This window comes from Diadema setosum, chromosome 11 (assembly GCF_964275005.1).
Source record: "Diadema setosum chromosome 11, eeDiaSeto1, whole genome shotgun sequence".
Lineage (NCBI taxonomy): Eukaryota > Metazoa > Echinodermata > Echinoidea > Diadematoida > Diadematidae > Diadema > Diadema setosum.
In genome coordinates, this window is record NC_092695.1 from 14,958,009 (window position 1) to 14,983,590 (window position 25,582).

A 25,582-nucleotide genomic window follows, 5' to 3' on the forward strand; every position below is an offset into this window, starting at 1 on the left:
TTTGATATGTACAGGCTTGACAATTATTCTTTCTTTGCAAATAGTCGTAGATTTAAGAGGTGTGGTGGAGTTGGTTTGTATATTAAAAATGATGTTAAATTTGAACGAAGGACTGATTTGGATGTAAATAATAATCATATTGAAAGTATATTTTCTGAAATTGAAATGAATCATCGAAGAATTTTATTTGGACTTGTGTATAGACCACCTAATCAATGTGTCGAAGATTTTATGAAAGTTTTAAGTGAAGTATTACAAATTGTGCAAAATGAGAAAAAAGTGTTTTATTTGATGGGTGATTTCAATATTAACCTCTTAAGAATAGACAAAGAGCAATACGTAAATTAGTTTTTTGATATGTTGTTTGTTCATAATATGTTTCCTCTTATTAAATATCCTACAAGGATTACTCCAGACTCGGTTTCGTTAATTGACAATATATTTACAAATGAGGATAGTGTGAATGTATCTTCATCGGGGCTTTTTTTATGTGATGTAAGCAATCATTTTCCCATATATTGTATTTGTAATAAAATTTCTAATGTTTTTAAAGAAAAATGTTTTTATAAACGTGAAATCAGTGAGATGAATATAATTAGATTTGCGCAGCATCTGAATAGTTTCCAATGGAATATCACATTTCTTAATGCCAATGATTGTTATAATGAATTCATAAATGTATTTTCAGATTATTATGATGTATATTTTCCTTTAAAACGTATTGATTTAAAGGTATGTAAAAGCAATAAAAGTGCACCTTGGTTTAATGATGAAATTCGAAAGATTATAAAAAAGAAAAACCGTTTGTATAAGTTATATTTTAAAAAATCCAACTGATTATATAAAATGGGTGTATAAGAAAATTAGAAACAAAGTTGTTAATAAAATCAAGCAGGCAAAAAAAAAACTGTTCTATAAGATTCAATTTCAAGCTGCACATGGTGACAGTAGTAAAACATGGAAAGTTATTAATAGGGCTTTGGGAAAACATAATAAGAAATCCTGTGTTGATAAGATTATTGTTGATAATGAATTGATTTCAGATAAGAATATAATTCCTGATGTTTTTAATGAGTATTTTGTTAATGTTGGTTATGATTTGAAACGTAAGTTTGATGATGATAAGAAGTCACCTAATGTAAACTATATTATTAAAAATAAGAAATCTGCATTTTTTAAACCAATATTTCCTGATGAAATTGTTGATATTGTGAAGAATTTTAAGAATGATACTAGCCCAGGTTCAGATGGAATTGCAATTTGTGTTTTGAAAAGAGTTATTAATTATATATGTGAACCTCTGTGTGCAATATTAAATAAGTGTTTAGATGCTGGTGTCTTCCCAGATAAACTGAAAATAGTACGTGTAATACCTGTTTTTAAAAAAGGTTCACAAGAGATTTTAAGTAACTACCGCCCGATATCTGTTTTATCTCTGTTTTCAAAGATTTTTTAGAAATGCATTTATGTTCGTTTATTATCCTTTATCAAAGAGTGCAATATATTCACCTCTAACCAATATGGTTTTAGGGAGAGACACTCCACTTCTCATGCTCTAATCAATTTTTTTCAAAATGTGATGTGTGCAATAGAAAATGAGGAAATTTTAATCAGCATATTTTTGGATTTGAGCAAGGCTTTTGACAGTCTTGATCATGATATTTTACTTAGTAAGATGTATTTGTATGGTATAAGAGTTGTTTTAGATTTGTTCCGCAGTTATTTATCCGACAGAGTGCAATATGTGGTTGTGGATGGTTTTCAATCTAAATCTAAAGAATTGAAGTGTGGAGTACCCCAAGGGTCAATCTTGGGACCTCTTTTGTTTATTTTATATATGAATGACTTAACGTAATGCGTCTGAGGTTTTTATATATATATTGTTTGCTGATGACACCAGTATTTTAATATCTCACAATGATCCCCAAACATTACAAATGATAGTCAATAATGAGCTAAGTATAATTTCTAAATGGTTATTTATGAATAAATTATCAGTAAATACAAGTAAAACGCATTTTATGATATTCACCAATAGAAATGTTGATGTCAAGGATATTACTATTCATTAAGCAGGATCTGAAATTAAGCATGAAGTGTCTTTGCAATTTTTAGGAATCACAATTGATAATAAATTGACTTGGAAAGATCACATAAATATTATATGGAACAAAATTTCAAAAAAAAAATATTGGGATACTTTTTCGACTTAATTTTTACCCACTGTTGTTCTTAAAATGATATATATTGCAATTATTGCGCCCTTTTTTGAATATGGTCTTTCTGTTTGGGGTTGTGCTGCAAATATATACATATGAACATAGACAGACTTTTTAAACTACAAAAACGTGCAATAAGGGTTATTAACCATTCAACTTATTTAGCTCACACTTCACCAATTTTTAATTCCCAAAAGATTTTAGAGTTGTATGACAGATATAAGTATATTTTAGGTAATCTTATGTTTTTATGGCATAAAAAGCTTTTACCCAATTCTGTGATGCATTATTTCACCTTAAATTGCAATATACATTCATATTATACCAGAAACGCTGAGAATTTTCACAAGCCAAAAGTAAGAACATCGTTATTTCAGAAATCTGTGTTTTATCAAGGTCCGCTTATATGGAATTCAATACCAGATGATATTCATAAAGTTACCTCTTTTAATGTATTCAAACGTAAACTTAAGGAGAATTTTATACAAAATTATCATTCCTAAGTTTTTGACATGCTTGGCTGGCATTACATGTATTCTATCTAATGATTGTAACTCACTTTGTTCGTATAATATTGTCTTCGTAATGTAAATGTAGTGTATTGTGTATCATGCTGTATTGCTTTATGTTTTGTTCTTGCAACGGTATATCTGTTCATCTCATTTTTTGTTTTGTTTTATAAATATGAAATGATTTACCACCAATGCATTTTTTAAAACTGATCTTCTGGGTCGGCCAGATTTTAAGAAAACTTAATTCCTCGTTGGCTGCTTCCCTTCAGCTTTATGTATTCCAAAGTTATGTTTTTTGTCTCTGTGTCTGTCATGATTGTTCATCAATGTCTTTCTCTGCTGAATAGATAAATTCAATATATATATATATATATATATATATATATATATATAATGATACTTGTAGTCCGCGTGTTGGTACCAGTATAGAAACGATGACGAAGTAGAGTGGTAATGCATTTTGACAATCCAACAGTGCTATTTATTCAGACCAAATTTTCGACGAATACATTCGTCTTCCTCAGGGTCGACAATGACAATTCTGAAAGTAAACAAGGTGACTCTATTCTCTATGTAATAATACATAAGTGGTAACCATATGAATGCTTATGGCAACAAGCGTGTGGTATCTTATCATGCTGATAAGACGCGTACTTTGGCTCTTCTTAGATACCACACGCTTGTTGCCATAAACATTCATATGGTTACCACTTACTGTATGTATTATTATGTAGAGAATAGAGTCACCTTGTTTACTTTCAGAATTGTCATTGTCGACCCTGAGGAAGACGAATGTATTCGTCGAAAATTTGGTCTGAATAAATAGCACTGTTGGACTGTCAAAATACATTACCACTCTACTTCGTCATTATATATATATATATATATATATATATATATATATACATACATATATATATATATATATATATAAACCTACTGAGAAATATGGAATCAAATTTACAATTCATAGCCAATCAATTACTTCGCAATTTTGTGGGATTGATCGTTTGCATATTTTTTTTTTTCTGAGGAGCGTATATTACGTATCACATTCAATAACATGTTATGACATAGGAGCATGCAAAATGGAGAACCAAGTAAAAATATATATGTTGCATATTTGATTTTTCCCTTTTTTTGTGGAGAAGCGGGAGGGAGGAGTGGCATTTGTCATTAAGAGAAGTGGATTACCATGGTGACACAATTATCACCAACCTATACCTGTACCTCCATATGAGATGATTGCAGATGTGATGTTGATTGGTGCCTTCGTTTACAGAAGGGATTCTCGTGCTTTCTATTGTTTATCTCTACGGCAATTATGATACAGATATCAACATTTGCATATTATTTAGATAAATTTTAAGGGAATCCCACAAATTACAAACGGGGTTGAATGTATAGGCGCAAAAACTGTCATTCAGATAAAAAAGAAATCAGTTTGTAAAAACATATGTAACGTTCCTGTTATATTTGTGGTTTATATGCATCATGTTGCATAATTGCAGCTGTTTATCCTTTGTCTATCACCAGACTAATTATGGCAACTCCCAGCAGAATTGGTACAAGGCACAGAGGTTCTGGTGAGCAACGGGTTATATATAATGCAGCTTATTACTATGTGCAGGCATGCACAACAATCTAAGAAACAAATGTTACAAGCAAGAAAGGTTACAATGACTACCTCGAACACAGAGAAACAAAAAAAAAAAAAAAACATGAGCAAGCATACCAACAAACGCATAAGTTTAACCCATATTTGCTGGACAGATTCTTTGTGCCTTTGTAAGAATATTAGATGGAAGTCACATAAGAAATAGAATATTTTCTTAAAATTGAGACAAATGTTAAAAGACCAAAGTTGTGACCTTGTAAGATAGATGTGTTATTCATCACTGATGAATATTTTTGTTTATTTTTTAAACGGCAGAAGGATTGTAACGGCACTGATGTTGGATCCGGATGAGACTTAGACAGTGTGTCTTAAAGGTCCAAATCCCCTACATGCAAAGTACTCTCGATATAAGCATCATTGGCACCTCACGAATAATCATGATTTAAACATTACAAATGACACGGAAATATGCATGTGAGTGCCAGAACACAAACAACAGGAATATATATCGCGCATAGAAAGGGAAAAGAAAGACTCAATGAACGTTTCAGTTGCAAAATCAAACCAATGTTTGTTTGTTTTTTTCAACATGTTCAATACACGTTGCCGCCAGAAACATAGATTGCGAATAATGTGGGATGGTTTTCACCAGGATAATTTGATTCGTCCTTTAGCACACTGACTTGGCAGCCTTTGGAAGATCTCCCGGTGAACTTCTTCCGGTGTTGACGAATAAATGAAACTTGAAACTATCTCGAAAGATCGTTGACAGCAGCCCTGCACAAGGAGCATCTTCATCTTAGTAAAAAGTATACGCGTCATAGTAGTCGAACCCTTATTGTTCTTGTTCTCAACTGAAGGTCGCTTCCATAGGAACTGCCTTGTGCTGACTGATCCCCACACTGCACCCGGAAGTCCCGTGGGTAATTTTAGGCTGATCGTTTCGGAGGGCATCGGACTCCTCTGTCAATAGCACACAGTTACCCTGTACTCCTCAGAACAGAACAAAACAAAACAAAAGCAACAAAAAATCCTTTGAGAGCCTCCAAGGAGAGAAAAAAGGGCCCTCTTCCATTGCTGATGCTATGCTAAGAAATGAAGTACCGCTGTTAATTGCGAAAGAGAACACCATTATAATCATTAAAGTTGATTCAGGGTTTTTGGCAATTCTTGCAGAAAACAATCTTAGTACAGTAGGCCTATGTGTGAAAAGGAGATTCATGGCTAGAAATCTTGTTCAAAACATTCGGCATGTGTGGATAACAAAGAAAGCCTCATCCCATCTCCTTTGTTCCAGCAATTTCCACGATAGTGTTGGGTGATTTATAAAGGGTCATGACAGCGATCTATGGGTGCACGTCACGAGTTCGACAGCCACGAATCATACAGCACACGAGTATACAGCCCATGAGTTATGAAGCTTACGAGTTTGAGTTTGACACTAAGTAAACAAGGCCCAAAAGACCGACACATTTAGCCCTATGTTGTAATGTCAAACTCATTGGCTGTATGAGTCGTTGGCTGTATGACTCACGGACCATTTTTTTTTTTGTTTTGTTTTGTTTTCAATGTCGAACTCGTGGGCTGTATGACTACTGGGTGTCGGTCTCGTCGGAAAATCCCGCGATCTATGTATATTATAATTTTCAAAAGGCGTGCTACTGCTACTGGTTCTTTGTTTTTATCTCTCTACGTATCAACGAAATTTAAAAGAGTGATAAAGCTTATTCTCTTATTGGACTGAGGGTAATTAATTGCTTCGTAATGGGGCACATAAACCTACTAATCGTCTACACAAATTGACTAAAAGTGCTAATGGAGTAAAAGAACAGTATGATTGGTGAAAAATTCCGGAGCCAGGCATACAGTACCTTGTATATTGGGTTCACCTAGAACCCAGCTTTCAAATTTCGTATATTCCTGGTTTTAGGCATTTACTACACATTTAGTGAATAGAGTTCTATTTATCATTAATCTAGTTCAATTAAAAAAAATACAAATCGTTATTAAAATGGTGGCATCATTTCACTCAGCAAAATCGAGGTCCGATGAAGTTCTGAACTGACAGTAACAGTTTTGCTATAATCTAACCCAAGATGTATTTATTCATTTTCTCACCTTACATACAAGCACTAGGTTATTTCACATCTTATAAAGACAGGGTTCGACCAGTCGGTGAAATAATCCTTCAAAGCATTGCTAAGGCATTATTGAAGCTGCTTATTCTCTGACTTATCTTGGGTTACCTAGCGGCTTTCCCATCACAGGTGAATCAGGTCAGCAGGTTGCAGATAATACCTCAACCATGTCGCAATGTGTTTTACATTATTTCCTCGTCGATGGGAGAGATTGGGTTATGCGGCCATAGGAAATGAAATGAGGGTAAGTGTGCATCTTTGCCGACATCCTTATATTGAGGTGATATGTTTCATGATTTTTGCATTACATCTATGTCCTTTGGAATACCATCATCGTACGATAACCACCGAGATGACGCTTAATGTCAACACAGAACGTGGGATATGAACAATATGTTCGATCGCTCCTGTCGTGTACAGAAAATATATCAAAACGAATACATGTATTTCATTACGACTGATCTTTTCTGGAGCGACACAACATCACTTTCGGCTGAGGTGGAAACAGGTCGAGTAATCCACCCTGTCCTCTTCCGCTCGTTGGTTCATCCTCTACTCATCTCGGCGATCTAAAGTGCTCTGCTTTTCACCTGCTTGGGAATATCTATCTAGAAATCACCCCTAAGCCGCCGCGGAGTTTGATGGGATATGATACGGAAATCTCTAGAATGGTCGTACCTCACTATCGGAATCACTGATGGCGTATCCACTTCTAGAGCTGAAGAATTAAACAACCCCCGAAGTTCAGATATCCTTACCTGTGGCTGGATTAAAAACACGTCGATAGGTTGCACTCAGTAAGAAAAAAAAAACAAACTTAATGACAATAATGCAGTTGGGCAGTCGATGCTTGTTATGATAGGTCGCCAACTTCAGTAGGACAAAATGGCAACGAACCTACTACACGTAGACAATTAAGAGGGTCGTCCTAAACTTAATTCATTGCTCTCAAAAGAAAACATTAAAGCAAATCATTCTTGTGGAAAATCTGAAACATCTGTTGGTCAGGCATATTGATGGCGATGTGAGTTTTTTAATATGTTATGTAAGTAGGTCTGTATCGCTAAATGAGTGCATCGAAAGACACACAACCTAAGAAATAGAGACGATGACACGAGGTTGATATTGACACTCTGTGCCAGGCGATCATTGACATTTTAATAAAGCAGCCAAACTCTGTACGTGGTATTACGGGTAGTAAAAACTGAAAAAGAACTCTACACGTGGGCAAATGTGGTGCTGATTTGTCTGTTACAGCTGTATCTTTTTTTAAAGGATTAATCCGCCAACATGACAAGGCATAGATGAAATGTTTTAAAGGTGGAGAAAGAAGGCACAAAGAGGTCTACACAAAGCAAAAGTTCAGAAGGAAGTACGCCACTCTGGCCACTCCATGCTTCATAGTGGGAGCATAGACAGACGGCAAATCAGGAGAGAGAACGGAAGAAAAGATGGGCAGAGAGGAAGATGGAGAGATGGAGAGAGGGGAGCATGTAAGAAAAGAAGATCACAGAAGGATGTATTGGAGGCTGATTACATCGAAACAGCAAGTTGCACACCGGTCATGTCAGTGCGAGACGCATTATCTTGATACAGTGAAGCTTAGTCGATCTTCCGCGCTGCCACCTTTCCAGATGAAAAAACGGAGTGAAGAAAATCAAGTTTCTCACGAAATGCAGTAAAGTGGAGAGAACATTAAAATAGATGAAACGAGATCAGTTAGGAAGGAATACTTGCCCTCTCGCATGCCAATACGACTTCACTCGAAGAGCTTTCTGTGAACAGAGAAGAAATTAAGGACTAGCCTCTAGATTCCTGGTTATGGGCAACTTGACGGCTTACATGTATATTAAGCGAGTTCCTGTATCATTTCAGGAAAGAAAGTGAGAAAAATTTGTAAAGCGCCTTGAGCAACACGTAGTGGTATGGAAGCGTTATAATTTGTACGAAACAACAACATCTTTATCTTTTCGCATAAGATCTATCGAACTGAAAATGTGATTAGAGTCGGATAAAAATAAAGGCTGAAGAATTGTACAGGTGAAATTGTCTGCATGACAGAGTGATAGTTATCATGAGTCTACTGAGGCGTTGCCAGAAATTGGAGCTGCAGTCGATTGCAAATATCTATCGTAAATTTTGCAAGAGACGGATCAATTGCACCTTGCAAGCAATCGCAAGTTCCGTTGCTAGAAGGGAGCTTGCAATTAATTGCAACTTTCTTGCAACACCCCCTTAATCGCATATACAAAGTCATAGTTGAGATTATAACGTCTGCAATTCACTTTCAAGCAAACTTTCAATAAACTTCGTGTTTTTGTTTTTTTTAACTGAACCTCAAATAAATGAATTCTGTCTTTCGCATTAAAGTTACTGTTGCGTTTGATAAACTGGCAAAAGTGACTTAAGAGTAAGAAGTGGTTGTAGTCGCACTGTAACCCCCTTCCTCTTCCCCTCCCCCCCCCCCCATCAAATTATTGATATCATCCGTTTCTAAAATCTCGTGTGTGATTTATGAGGCGATTCATCATCGTCTAATCCATATATTTGTAGACAGCTTGAATATGGAATAATATCTGACGTTATAAGACTACTGTGTCTACATATCTTTGCATTATAGAAGGGTGAAACCTATCTCAGACTAAGTCATAGCTCACGCTTGAGTGGAATGACGACACAAGGTTTTTCTAAAAGTCAGGTTCATCACCAAAGAACTTCAAGCAGACGAGAGTTCAGCGGAGAGCAATGCAAGGATTCCGTTGCTGATCCTCAAACAGATGGCGTTGATTAAATCACAAGGTTAACAAGGCCCGTGATATAGACACTGACGCACCTATATGAGAAATGGCGTTCAGCTATTAAGGAAGAACCCAGTACTGCACCGATGATCAGATAATGGGAGAATGCCGTTAAGACTCAACATACCGGTATTGATTGACTACGTGATAATATAACTATTGATAAGATGAAACGTTCTCACTTTTATTCTCTCTCTCATTTTCTCTCCGCCTCTTTATATACATTCATCCGAGACATTGTAATCTCATCTTCTGCAAGCAGATCATTCATTGATAATATCAGACTGTGCTATAGTGATGATGATCACGTGACCAAAGCTTACACTATAGATGGCCCCGCTAACTGATAACAAACAAGATGCAGCCTGTAACTATATATGTTTCTCAATCTCGCCACCGAGCAAATGAGTGCATTTGCACAAAAAAGTGAGAGCGTTTCATCTTTATTCAATATCATTATTATCATATTATATATCATATCATATCATATTATCATATAGCGCTTAGAAACATTGTAATAAGCGCTTTATAAATGATATTTATTATTATTATTATTATTATTATTATTATTATTATTATTATTATTATTATTATTATTATTATTATTATCATATGCAAACATGCTTTTAGTTGTTTGTGCGGATTTATCGGTGTGGGTGTGTATCCTTGTTTGTTTGTGTCTGTCGGTTTGTATGTCTGTGCATACGTAGGTAACTTGCTCGAGACTTTCCAGGTCTCATCCAGGCTCGAAATCAAGGTAACATTGAACATGTTGGCCTATCACAGAACTCCAATCTCATTGATAAAACAAAAACAAAAGTGAAAAGGCAGGTAAAAATGTGTAGTAAAAGTAGCAAAAGTGAAAGTAGTATACCGCGTAATGTGGTAATAATGAAGGTAGACATGACATATCAAACAGGTAAACGCAAGGAGGAAGCATAATATACCTCACCATCTTGAGGGTCTTGGGTAGAAACGGGATTGTTGTAGCATTGGTACTCGAGCAATTACCTGTAATTATACATACGTGTATATTCTTTCTTGCTAATGGACCCAGTACCACATATTTGCCATTATTATTTGCATGTTGTCTTTTAGGTCGACTGACTTTAAAGGGCTTTCAAGGAAAGTCTGTTAGCATTCGAAAAACAGCGTAAGTTCTAACTGACACGAGATTTAGCATCATAAAGAGTGAAGTGAGTGAGCACCGGCTAAACAAAATCAAAACAAAAATGTAAATCAAACTCAGTTTTTCTTTTTGTCAGACATTGATGGAGATCATCTCCTGGGCCATAAAAATAACTGCACAAAGTATAAACTATCATATCATTTTGCAAGTGATCATAACTATTCCATACACCTTCCATACATCTGTTGGTATATTCAGGAAGTTTTTCTGACTTTGCTTTGTCAACTCTACATGAGCACAGATGCATTATACCATTCTGCGAATTTGATTATTGTAAACAGAATTTTTTTATATCACCTAAAATTACCATTTTCGTCAACACTACAGTTAAGTTTTTCCTTTTCCTTGGAGAGTCTTATACTTCACATCAGGACCCTATCCCCTTACAAATAGTATTCTCGAATGCCTTTCCCTCACCACTTTTTCGTACTTTGTTTCGCCAGTGATCTCGAAACCTTTCAATATCGATCACATGGCACGCAATGGAGTGAAGTGCTAAAAGGTTAAGCGGACGGATGAGATACAAGTGCATATGACCCTGCTGAGACGGCGGAGAGTCACAGGGTTCAATGACTCTCTTGAGAGGATGACCCAAGGACGAGTGCTAGATATCAGCGTCCATTGTTTGCGGTGAAAACTGGATTTGTTTTTCATCATAGTCCCATGATTGCTAGGTAGCACCACAATATCAACCAGAACGTTTCAGAACGTCATTAACTCATGAAAATTCTTACATGTACCTGAAGGTGAATCAACTATGGTCTTTACAGGGAGCATCGACTCCTGATTATAAAGTTGGTGGATGTGTCTCTCTGAAAAAGTACACCTGTCAGAAATAGAAGGCTTGTTTTATTGTAGTATCATTTGTCACAGTTTAGCTCACAAGTACAACGTCTTCACTCAGTAATTCAGCAGCACACTTGCAGCAGTAAGATGACACTCCAAATCAGCTGATCGTATATTTATGGGAATAAACATACAGTCAGTCTAATGGCAATGGCAAGAGAAGGTAGAGACGAAGGCCAGGGGGAGGAGAAGAACACCAAATCATTGTACTACCATTTGGAAACTCAACTTAACGAAATCCGTCAAATGTACTCATTTTAAGCCCCTTTTATTCCAATCTTTGACGAATTTTGTAGACATCTTCTTGTCATTAGTGGGGTAATTTAAAGAAACACACAAAAATGGCAAATATCGAATTAAGACACGAAGTACTGAGGATTGAACCTCTGAAACCAGAAGAAGAGCGCCTGCTCGCCGCACCCTTAATTGCTCTGAACTTTTGCATCCATGAGTGGACAGATACATACCTTCACACTTCACAACTACATATCAGCTTCGTTCAGACATGCTAGCTCATCTGTAAGTATTGCCTCTTAACGATTCATCTATGTTTCCGTCATGGGTCTGTTAAAAGGTTGTTGTTGTTGTTATCGGTTTTTGTCTTTGTTTTTGCATGAACACTAGTCTTTTTAGTGAATTGTTGAAATAAATAATGGCAAAACGTGCGCCATTTTGGGAAGGCTGAAAATATTGCTTTAGTAGATGGAATCGGAACGACTAAAATTTAAATAGCGCATTTAATTTCTCACTTGTGTGCCCTAAGGGGCTGCGAATAATGCATCCTCTACACATTTTGCCCTACCAAAGTGGAAGTGCATACACATACACAAAAAACAGCTTAAAAGGTGCCCCTACCATGCCTACTGCGGAATTATGTTTTTTCTGGTATTCTTTTGTCAGGAGCAATCATACACAGATAAACAGTGATAAGAATGATTGAGTTGCCTCCATCGATCCATCTCCCTCTCTCCCTCTCTCTCTCTTCACATACACACACACACACACACACATATATATATATATATATATATATATATATATATATACATACATACATTTCCCTGCAAAAAGGGATGCCCAGCATTAACTATACAGTCCCGCTACGCAAATTCTTGTCCATTTTGTCTCAACACACTCACAATACGATTATGCCCATCCGTCACCGAATTTTAGTCAAACCGGTCTTTTTGTGTACTGTGAAACAAATTCAACTTGGTTGTCTTGACATCCTGGAATAAATCTATTCATGCTCAATAGATGACGGCGGGTAGAAGCTGGCAAAATGTTTTCCCGCCCTTTCCCATCACCTCTCTTCTATACGTAGTTCTCATCATAATGAAATACAATACGAAAAAAGGTAGTCAGTAAGCGCTCCCAAAACAGTGATATATGATTACGTAATATATAGATGGATAAATAAACAAGCATGTCAATGTAGGTCCTATACCCTACAGTCATTGGTAGTATTATGCAAATATATTTGCACATACACATGTATTTTCAATTCTGCCTGCTTAATCATTTTCCTCCGCAACCCCCTCTCCCATGAAAAAAAAAAGTCTCATCACAGAGTCATTTTGATTATGTCGCGTATATCGCCCTTTTTTTATCAGTATCAAATGACTACAAAATCTGCAAATACATAAAAAAAAATAAAAAAAAATAAGGAAATGTTGACTTTCAAAGAGCTTAATCTGTTTGATTCGGGGTTGTCCTATCGTAGAATATTCCTTAGTAGACGACGACGACCCCTAGTTTTACAACATATCTACCCACAAAATAATAGAAATATATTGATCACGTCACAAAAGCGACCGTATGAAAACGCCCTCTCCAGAAGCAATGCACTTTTTACTCCCTACTTTAATTTCATTTCTTATTCCACCTCAGAAAAATAAGGAAGAGAGAGAGGGAGAGAGAGAGAGAGGTAGAGAGAAGGGAGAGGGTACAGATTGAACTAAAATTTGTAAATTACGATTTAAAGTGACCGGAACTTTCGCGCAATATTGCTCAAGTATTTTGCAATATTCTCCTATCACACCGTGCAAATTAACCTTCATATTGCTATCGCGCACATATCTACATTTGCCGCGGAAGGGGTTTAGCTTTTATACAATTTGCCGTAGCACTCAAACATGGTGGAATTAGGATCTGTAGTAGGCATTCAGTATGACATTGCTACTTGGCATTTTTTTCTGCCCCGAAAATGACGAAATGAACTGGTGAATTTGATACAACCCCGCAAAATTGCCATTGTTGAAGTCTGAGTAGGCATTGGATCGATCTTCGACGTTTCTTTTGTGTGCGTGTGCTTGTGCGTGCGTGCGTGTGTGTTTGTGTGTAATTGGAGTTTCACTTCATGCAAGCAACTGTTAGATAGGAACTCTCAGAGGACGTTAATATTCATCACAGAGTCATTTTGACTATGTCGCGTATAATATCGCCCCACACCCCCCCCCCCAAAAAAAAAAAAACCACACACAAAAAAACATTTAAAAAGTTTTCTAACAAAAAGGTGGTTTTTATTATATTTACCTGATATTTTCCCTCAAAGTATACAAATAATTATCTCATGCAAAGGGATGCGATGGTATCACTGACAGGACGGTCTCCTGCTTGACAGATAGACTTGTGGCAAATTTACGCCAATATGGAAGACATTTCCATTCTGCTTCCATTAGAGAAATTTATGGAGAGTAATGTCCAAGAAATCATCTTATATCACCATCTTGCGCGTAGCAGATCTCACTAGGATTTCGTTTGTGCAGCTAAGGAAGGACAGTGTCTAATAACGTGTGGTATACATTGCTACACTTAACAACTCTAAAATGTACACATAACACTTTCGCCACAAACTGTATCCATCTGTGTGTTAATGACAGGTAGAAAATTGCATCGGTTCAATGAGTCGAAAAGAAGGTGGGCGTGTGCTTTTACCCTCGTCTCTTAACGCCCTACCCCGCCCACTTCCCCGAGCCTCAGCGGAACTCTACCGAACCCCTTTGATCTCTATGGAAGATGCCGACTCCCTTGAGTTCAATCTTCGGGATTTCAGCCGAGATCCTTTCTCGTGGAATGCCACGGAGGAAGGCAAAGAATGCGATGGTATGTGTGACGGCACGCGCCGACCTGACCCCCGCCACGCGTAGCCCGTCGTCGGTCCGGCATCACTCATCAGAGGGTTTGCAGAAGAGACAGTCTTGACGTGATCCACGGGACTTCCGCTGGAATGAGGCTAGTCTGCGCTCCAAGTTTATCTTGTCTTCGTGTTATTTGGCCGGGAGGTTAACATTTTACGATGAAATAGATCTTTATTTCTTGGGCGAGGAACTTTGTCCAGTCTTACCCTTTACTCCTCGGATTAAAACGCCAGATATGAAAAACAAAGAGAGTATTTGCATGAAATGTGTCGAGATGTTCCTCCTTGTTTTGTCTCAACGACTTGCTATCAATGCCACTATAACATTAACCCTTTTCATGACATTGTGTTCAAATGAAGCTTTAATGATGCATTAGGTTCTATCAGCGCATTCTTTACAAATTATTGCAAAAACATCAAAGTGCAATTAAACACTTAGTTCAAACTAATAGGCAAACGAACGGAAGTTTATTAGAATCAGACGTAATTATCATGGACAACCATGGAGTTTTTTAAAGTTTCTAATATATTCACAACATATTTTATAATGATTATCACTGATATTGATCGCAACCTCTCATGCCATTAATTAAAAGAGGTAGGCCTCCTGTGTCATCTCCTTACAACTCTGTTATCATCATGTCAAAACTTTAATTTCTTTATTAGTTATTGTAATCATTATTTATGATTATTATTGATGATTACAATTACGCTGATCATTATTATCATCAGCATTATTGCTTTCGATATCATCGCAAAGATCATTATCACAATATTGTTATCATTGGTGACTATTTTCTCCTGCTTTAATACATTAAAGTGACGTAAATCAAAAATCAGAAAAGAAAGACATGTATTAGACTACAATAGTGTATGAATAAGTGTTGTTTGGATGTGTGCATGGATATTGTAATCAGCGCTTCAAAACATGTACCTCGTATAATAATTGATATGTGTAGTTATATTCAGCACTTAACTGCCTCTCAAATGGTATTCCTTTTATCCCAAGTGGGAATAGGGAGACTATAGGAAGCACTCAAATAAATACTGACATATTCTGGGATCAAATGTCACTTTCAGATGAAAATTTGTTGAACTTGTTTTTGTTGAGGGCTAATGTATATAAAACAATATTTCATAGCCGCTACGAGGAAAGGCCTCAGATTCTCAAATTACTTTATTATAAATATGTGTTTACAAATACATAAACAGCATCAGACTTTAAGCAAGTGTTTCGCCGGTGTCTTAATCAGAAGAATTGTCGCTGATTGCTTATTTTGTCCTTTGTGTTTTGCTCAAATCAGAACGAATGATGCCATGCATGCCTCACATGTGTGTGTGTTTTTTAACGACTCAGTTGAAATAATCCTATATCGCTTATTACTGAGTTCACAAGACAGAGCTTTTACCTACAGTATTTTCACATTTTCACAATGTCGATGCGATGGCAAAGATTTTCACCTTCACTTTCAATCGTTAAATAAGAGGTCTGCGAAAGAGAGGCTAGGACGATATGGTTCACTGCTAAAGCGATAAATTCTCGCCTGGCGTACTTTCTGAGGGGACTCTTCTTTACATCAGTAAAATGAATCACTGTCCGCTAAGAAGGTCTTGCCAATGTGACGGGTAGGTCAACGACTGGTATGAGGGTTCTTTGTTCTGTCTGGATTCCAACTACATAGCGGGCAATTTTTCGCTTGCCCCCGTTTAATTGGTCTAATAGGGGCCTAGTTTTAGGGGTCGTCGGAACTAATTAATGTAATTGAGATGAACAACTCGTTGAGAGGAGAAAACCTGTTAGTGTTGCAGATAACACCGCGGGTGTCACTTGTTATACTTTTTTTTTTTTTCCCGCCACGCATTTACCAGACCAGAGAGTTGTTTGATTTGTCACCTCTCTATTCGATTATTTCTCTTTCTTCCATTATTTATGTTTGAGAATGATCAATCGAGAGGCTAAGTTACACATCTGCACACTTCAAAGATATAACCAGCTCTCCAGTGATTTCAATATTTCAAAGGCGACCGGTCAGATCTAGGGTTCATAAAACATGGCAATCGATAACACTTAGGACCTATTACGACTGTAACATTAGGTTGCTTGCAAAGAAGTAGATTATAAGAAGTATTGCCATTAACTGAAGTAGCTTTATTGAAGTTAGTCAAGCTCTGCCACTGGTATTCCTGTACGGTAAAAATCAAGCTTCTCAAACATTTAAAGTTTGCAAACAATGGCGGGGTGATGCGCGAAGTTAAATTGTATCCGCAGACAGCGGGTTTTTTTTTTTTTTTTTGGTTTTTTTTTTTTTTGGTTTTTTTGGGTCAATTTCGCTTTCAATTTTAATTAAGTTGTTTTGGTAAAAACCATTTGATGCACTGAATCACACAAAATACACGCACACTTTATACACAGCCGGTTTCGTGCTTTGAATTAAAGGAAAGAATGAAAGAGAGAGAGAGAGAGAAAGCAAATGGTAGTTTTAATATGTGCGGACAGATAGCGGGCATTGAGGCGGCAAAGGACACGGCACCATCAACCGTTAACAACCTCCAAGGTGTGAAAGAAAGAATGTAGCAAACAGCACTACGGGTATTGAGGTGAAGAATTGATTATACCGCCGGTAGTGAATGACAACTATACATGGATTTTCAACTGTTGAACTGGGAGGCATTATGCGACAGAAATGCAGTTCGTTAATGGAGTGATGCTATTCCGCTTGCCTGGTACTGCTAATGTCAAATGTTATCATATTTTCTGGTTCTTTTGCGAAAACTTCATTTCAAAAAAGAAATTGTGATGCGCTAATAATGGCAGAATTGTGGATGTCCAAGTTTAAGCTCAATAATTTTCATAGTTTTATACTGCTGAGCAGTAAGTGTTAACAATAACAGGTATATTAGAGATAAATAATTGGTAGATTATTAACATTAAGTACACGGAATGGGACAAGAATATGACACTCACTACAGTCTGTGAATCTTAAGGCGAATGAATAATCAGTTGCACGACTAGTTCTAGATAATGTTTATTTAGCACACATGACTGTGAACGCTTTGAGCTGAAATTGTGCGCATGTTAATCGATGCGATGCTAAAGACAAAATTATGATGGAATCAAATGAAAGCTGACAGAAGTACAACTGAAGTTAATTGTTTACATCATTTACACTAAGAAATATGCCCCCAGTGTAACTATATTAGATTCAATTAAATCCAAGCACTCCTGCATTCTCAAGGATGTTCATTCCTGTAATATTACGTTAATCTTCAAAACCTTAGCTATAACTAATTTGTGCATACTAAATCAAGATGTTGTATTTCCTGGTCACTGTTTGTCATGTGCTTATTAGTCTCCTTGTAGTTCAAATGGCAGCATCTGAATTTTCCCTCCATCAAATGCTCGCGCTCTTTCTGCCATTCTCATAATCATCTTCACATTGGTGAGTTCTGTTTTGAATGGCATGATACACTGTATTCGAGAACTTGATTTGATTTGTGATGTGTCGATTTTGAGTTAGTAAAGCGAGACGGGACGGTTAGTTTTTACCCCCAAGGGTGCATAATCACTCGCTGTCTCAGGGACTGTGGTGCAAATCGTATGAAATATTCTCTAGTAATATGGCTGGCTCATAGAAAGTCGGATACTTCATAGTTGTTTGTGTTTTACGACGTTAGGGACTTCCTTGCCCAGTTGATGTCATTGTTGGAGCTCCAACTTCCCTTTCGTCACCTCAAATTTCTTGAAAGCTCATCCGCAGACAGTTGTTTTGTGACCCGCTGTGCTTGCCAAGTTTATACGCCCACAAGACTTCTGTCATGCATTGAGGTAAATGATTATTGTAAAGACAGATCTAGAATGTCGCACTTTGAAGAGTCCACAAAGTCAAACCCATGGCTAACAGCTCACCTTATTTTTGCCTCAGTCACACAAAAAAAGAAAGAGAAGAAGAGAGAGAGAGGATGGGGGGGGGGGGGGGACGGGGTCAACGATTGCTTTAAGGGGATTTACCAAACTATGAATCAAAGTTTCTTGGGGAGTTTACAGGAGCAACGCTCCACAATCCAAATGAGCGATCAAGTACTGAGTAGGGCCTACTGTCAAGGCTTTTAAACGTAGCAACGTGAGGCAGCGTTGAACTTCGTTTGTAAATACTATTATTCCTTAACTGCACTATAAAACATTTAATCGTATATATCCGTTAAAACTTGCCGCTCTAGTTAGCACAAGAGGGTATAATAGACATGCGAGTGATTTTGACTTGCATGCTTTGAAACTGTAGTTTTCTGGAGATGTATACATGGGTATGAAGCACTTATAAAATTTATGATACATTTTTGTCATCCTAGGAGGAATGTTTGGTTGTATGTATCTTTCTAACATCAAATCATGAAATTAGATATCCATAGTGTTTTCTTTTCATTGCCATAAAATTGAGTTTTGTTACGTTTCGATTTTATTTTGGTTTGTCGTAAAAAAGACTAATATCAGATAACAAAGTGGCGTCTTAGATCGATCATTTCCTATCTAAGTTCCAATTAGTCACTCATGTGATATATCAGTCAAATTACTGCAAGATTCTAAGACAATGCATAATGACCACTTGCTAGCTAAATTTTGTGCCGTTACATCACACAGCCGACGAGAAAACGGAATGAATAAAAGTGCATTCATTAGTTGTTATACTCTTTTTATTTTTTAACAACGACGTGAATTTTTAAAGGAACGCGAAGAGCACTTCTAAGGTAGGCCCTATATTAACCGTCACTGATGCCTTTGCACCAGCTCTGTGCAAAGGCTCTGCCACACCTTTCCGGGCAAGCCTTGCGTGTGACTTGCGGGGAACAATTTTTGCTACCCGCAGATGACCCGCACATGTCAGTACCTAGCACGTATCTCGCCCGTAGTTGCCCGGAGGTGCGCACGCAAGTCATATTAACCGGCAGGCAAGTTTTGGTCCTGCAGGGAGGTGACCTCGCTGGGCCCTGTCACACCTTTCCGGGCAAGCTACGCGGGCTTGTTACATGTAGGATTTTCCAGCATGCAGGATAATTTCTGCGGGAGACAAGGATTTGGGCGAGTTTCGCATGCGTCATACCTGCTGGGCCCGTGCTACTTACGTTCTACTTGCGTGTCAGGTGCGTGAGGGCTGACAACTCGGTAAAGGAATCCATCTGAAGGACTCTATTTATATGGCAGAGGTCCACAAAATGTCAAATTCACTGGCCGCAGTCTACTCTCGACTTACCCGCAGAATAGCAGTAAATGACACTCAGCCTGCACGCAATTTTCTCGCCCCACGCCAGCAAAACTGACCAGCTACACGGATGTTGGCAGTATCGACACCGTTCCTTGCCAGAAACACCCGCATTTTGCTCGTAGAAAGCCGGCAGATTACACGCGTGTCCAGTGCATATATACGTACAGATCCATGGGAAACCTACGTACTTCACGCGGGCAAACTGCTTGTGATTTGCGGCTGCTATTGGCCCTCTACTGGTGTTCTGCGTGGACTAAATTTTATTTACCAATAAATAATGTTTTTTATGAGATTCCTGGAGAAACTCACTATAGATTTCTAGGGATGGTTATTGATAGCAAACTCTCCAGGAAATATCATATTGCTTATAACAGTACAATATATCTCGAAATATCGATGTTATAAACAGAATTAAGTTTAACTTCTCAATTACTCCGTTACTTAATGCTTTATTCCTCCCTGATTTTACCCTATTTACATTACGGCCTGTATGCTTGGGAAAACACTATCAAATACTGCTAGATAGATAGCTCCTTCTGAAAAAAAAAAGAAAGAAGAAGAAATAATGATGATAATGATAATAATGATAAAATGAAAAATGCAAATATAAAATATAAAATACTCTTTTATATTGAACTCACATTGACCCGTTGTTTTTTGAGCATAAGAGATTTATATCAATTTCAACTAAGTCAGTTTATATTTGATTTGAAAAAAAAAAACCGGGACATTACCTGCCTTATTTACTATTATGTTTCATGAAAAATCTGTCCATTTATAAATACCCTACCAGACGATGCGGATAATATCATTTTCGTTTAGCTTTGTTGAGGTCCATGTAAACACAAAATACATTTGCATATGACGGATCACGATTTTTTAATGCATTACGTGATGATATTGAAAATGTCTCGTCATTAGATGCATTCAAAAGAAAAAAATGAGTTGGATATTGTTGCAAATGTGTAAATAAAGCGTGAGTGTGTAATAATCTTATGGATAAGGATAATCAATATTTGTTTATATTTCTACCATTAAGTCATCGCCTGTTCCGCGCATTTAAATGACTCTCCCATTCTTCTTTCTTTTCTCTTTCCCAACACCCGTCCCGAATTTGTTGCATTTGTAGTGTCCTTGTTCGTACTTCTGCGTGTCTTAGCTCATGTATTTGTCTTGTATCTCGTTTGTTTGTCTCGTCTCAGCTGGATTTATACATTTTAGTTTTATCAACCCCCTAAGCAATATACATTTATGAATATAATTGTTTTGTCTGGTCAATTGATTAAGCAGATATGTACTGATTTGGTAAACACGCTTTTAAACTTTGCTTTTTAGTGGGTCCTCCCGTATCCATTCTCCAATTTATTTATCACCCAAATGTCTCACTTATGCAATCCCCATCAATAATATAACGTACCGAGCTTCTTTTTTTTTTTTATTACTCATGTTGATATCTCGTCACTTTTATTCACTTTGTGTGCATGATATATGTTATTGATTATGTTGAGATGGAGGGGAAAAAAAACTAGAACTTGAAACTGTATTTCGAATTGAACTTAATTATGAACTGAAATGTACACTCAGTCAATTGAAAAGTGTAGATTCCTTTCACTTGTCACTGACAAATCATATGTTATTAGTATTTCCCCTGCCTTCTGACAGAGATAATGTACGTGCTCTTTCATTATGATAGAAAAATGAAGATACATGTATGTTGAATTTTCTTCGTATTTTCTTTACATCGCCGCCATATTTTACAAATTGTTGTAGTCTTCTTATCCAGCGATGTCGGCACATAAATTTAATGAAATTGTTTGAGATTTATAATCTTAGAACAACACGCTCAATTTCCCCCAAACTTCATCGATGTCTACTACTAATATTTATATTTGTATTCACTAAATCCACATATACGTATTTGGAGTAAATTCCTTTTCAAACTCTGTTTAGTGGTCGCACGCTGTTGAACTCGACAAAACTCTCGAAGATGTTGGAAAATGTATGACGTTAGCATGAATATTGGACCTCCTGTTCAATACATTAATTGGCCACGTTACTCTGATTTTTATCATTAAAAGTTATGAATGTAATGACACTCTTCTTAACAGTGCTACTCTTCAAATTTCAGTGCACTTGATGTCAACATATTCTACCTAACACTGGACTAGTTTATCTTATTTCATCACTACCCGTTTGGGATGTTAATCCATTTCATGATTAATGAGTTGAACATGCACCATGCATGCAGTTCAACATTGCTGTAGCGAGTCAGATGTTGGTTGGCTTCGTGCTATTAGCACTGTCATCGAATGCGGGCGCTCTTCACCGACCTTACTATTGACGACACTGTCGCGTCAGCCTGAATGGTATTCGTGAGGCATTACTCATCTTGTATCCCTGGGCAACAAGTTCGCGCATTTTTTCTTTCCAGCAAGACGCATGTGCACGTCTTTTGCCGGCTGTTTACATAACATCTATGTCTATATTTCTAAGAACTTCGAGATCAGCTCCATGGCTATTATGATGAACTTTTCAAAGTGGCAAACCAATAAAAATACAGAGTGATAAAACATACAGCTACACGGTCACAACAGCCGAACTTCGATGAAAATAACTTATAGGCCTATTTTGACGGAAACGACAGTAGATAAAGGAAAAACAGACAACGCAGAAACTGCAAAGGTTTGCAAACATATTCCAGCTAACATTTTGCCTTCTCTAATTTTACAGACACTTCTTTTAGATTTCAACTATGCAACATTTTATTTGTAAAAACAAACAAACAAACAAAAATACCACAAACGCTACGGAAATCTGCTGCAAGTTGAAAACATAAACAATTCATCAGTGGATGAGATTTCACATCAATCCTGATTTTTTTTTTTCGTAGTATTGTTGAGTAGTCATCACTGCGCACTAACTCAGATCGTTTAGCCATGGACCCTACCACATTTTGTGGTAGGGCCCATGGTTTACAGTGGCGGATCCAGAGGGGGGCGCAAGAGGCGCACGCCCCCCCCCCCCCGTTTATTTATCGTTAAAAACAAAATAAATAAAAAGAAAAAAAAGAAATGAAACCCGGAAGTGGCACCAGAAATATTAGTTACGCCCCTCCCCCCTTACAAAATTCCTGGATCCGCCCCTGGTTTAGGAGATCCACGTGGTATAAATAAAAAAAAAAAATACCTGTGCCAAACCTTAATATGACACACTTTTGACCTGAGAAACGTTGCTGACCTCTCCCATTAACTGGGGTCAAATGGTAGACGAGAAGTGTCAGTTTCTCGATAAGACAGTGACCCTATGATACCTAAAATATGGGTCAGCTTGATAGACAGATAAATGTGCCTCTCCCAAAACCGTTTCAGACTGTTTGAAGCTCATTGTTGCTGCACATCCACGTGAATATAAACAAACCTCGCTGACAAGTCAAGACATCTTTATCATTGCAAGACGAATTCTCGCATTTGACACTGATGCGATTTTAATGGTGAAGCCCCCTCCAAATATTTTGTTTCTCAAGATTTACCCGCAATGAAAAGTAGTAGTAGTAGTAGTAATAATAATAATAATAATAATGATAAAGCCAGCGATTTTTCATGATTAGGATGCATTTCGTACATTGTGCTAGTCAGCCGCTAGCTTTTTAGTCTGTAAATCACACTCAGAATCAGGCCTTGTACTAGAAGAGACAGTATTAAGAAAAATCAATAACAAACGGGAGAACCCTCTTTGGTGATGAGACTAGGAATCTTGAGGAAAATGGATTTCTCATGCGTCAGTCCTTACCTGTCAACCGCTATAACCAGCAGTGTGTTGACGGACACGAAGAGTGACACATTCTTCAACATGTTCATCAAGGGACACATGAAATCGGGCAGCACCCAGTTCTGTTTCATGTAGTAGTGCAGCGCAAAGGGTGTGGAGACTAGGGCAACAAGAGCGTCAGATACTGCCAAGTTAGCGATCAGGAGGTTCGTGACGCTGCGTAGTCGTTTGTGGCGAGCGATCAAGAAGCACAGAAGGCAGTTGCCAGGACCGCAGACCACGGTAACGAGCGAGAAGACGATACCGAGAAACACTTTCATGCCGGTCATGTGAGGCAAAATCTCGCACTGAAGTCCAGGCGTGTTGTTCTGCCAAGGCAGAGATGAACTGTAGTCGTAGTCGACGGTGATGTTGTCCCAGAGGATGGACGTATCGAATGACGGCTCCAGGAGCGACGTCGTGTCGATGGAGCCCATCGACATCGGAACCTGGCCCGAGAGTCCGGCAATGGGGGTGTCCACGCTGCTTGGATACGGAACGCTCCGTGGAAACATGATGGATCGGACGGAGATCACAGATGGGCAAACGTGAGAAGAAAGACTTTTTTTTGTCACAATATTTTTGAAATATCTTGATATCACACACTACATCTCAGAATATCTGAAAGCGCACACATTGAGCACGTTAATGTCCAGAGCTATATATTACAATCAATATAAAGAGGCTCAGTTAACATAAAACGAAGCAGTTGTTAAGTGTAAACTTTAGAAGTGTTTCTAACTGGTTATCGACGTTGCGCACTCGTCTCGATGAAGAAAAGCTTCAAGCAAGTAAGTTTCCGGCGCTAGAAACGAGCAGACGGTACTGATGAATGACACACTTTTGGCGCGCAGCGTCTGTAGCCACAAATTTCTTAACGGAAGCGATTGGCAGACTACGGAAGACAACCAGCTGGTCCACCAGCTGTGCGAATGTCGTGAGTCGATGCGACTAGCACTCGCTTAGACGATCGCTCGCTTGTGGTAGTCGACGATGGGACAAACTTCGAAGCCCAATCCCTCCACAGTGACTGTTGTCACTGAGAATGACAAATATCATCAAACCCTAAAGCTTAAAAAATAACCATCAAAGCGAACACAGCATTCCAAAGAAGCGCGCGAGATTGGGTTGTCTCATTGCGACGCGCGAACCACGTCTGGTCTCACGATCCCGGATCGAACGACCGAACCGATCAAACAGTATCGATATCTTTCGTTGTTGTATTTCAATGGTAATTTTAATGTCGAGTCTTTACGATGTGCAATGCGTATAGCTGAAGCGGTTCACTGATTTTATACGGAATGGAAAATACTTGCATTGCTTGTATCCACCGGATGCGGTAATAATAGAATAGTTGAATACCTGTGAGCAAGAACGTCAGGAAGTTGCTATGTCATAATTTGGCAGTTTGTGCTGCATCTGATTTAAATGCCCTGCCAGACTTCTTTTTTAGTTTCAAGTCGTCAACACGGCTGGTAGGCCATATCCTGGCACCACGCTCTGCTGGGCGTCCGTTCCACGGGTGATTCTCTTCGATTTGAGCGATGGGGTGCACTTAGAGCATGCTCCCGAAGAAACGAGAAATCTCCAAATGAAAGCGAGATAACCGCAAGGTGACCCCTTTCATTCTGTCTTTCTTCTCCCCTTCTCTCCCCGTCTCTTGACTTCTCGCAACTAGGGCAAACTGTCGGCTGATGTCCTCATCAAACCTTCTACCATCTTGTTCTCCAACGGTACTCCGCCTGCCCTGGATTAGATGACGTAGGCTCTTGACAGATTAATTAACTACGGGAGTAACCAAAGAAGAAAAAACATGGGGGGATTGAAATCGTCAAATGAGCAGTTTTTTTTTATGCATCCCCCTTATCAGACATATTGTCTCTTTTTTAGGAGATTAAATCAATTAAAAATTAAAGCTCATTATCTCCTGTGATAACACGGCCACACAATTGAAGAGAAGAGTACGTACACAAGTTCCTTGTTTTACCGTCGGTGCTGCTATACCCCTGGATCGATCCACATGCTATTGCGTTTATGATAATAATGGTGACGGTGAAG

General features: G+C 37.9%; 1 protein-coding gene across 1 annotated transcript in view; it reads right to left on the reverse strand.

The window, feature by feature from the left end:
* Positions 1 to 24,039, reverse strand: part of LOC140235301 (prokineticin receptor 2-like) — a 51,493-nt gene extending 27,454 nt beyond the window's left edge. The window contains exon 1 of the mRNA XM_072315329.1: positions 23,507 to 24,039. Within this exon, the coding sequence (XP_072171430.1) occupies positions 23,507 to 24,039 (533 nt within the window). The remainder of the gene's footprint in view (positions 1 to 23,506) is intronic.
* Positions 24,040 to 25,582: the final 1,543 nt, after the last annotated feature.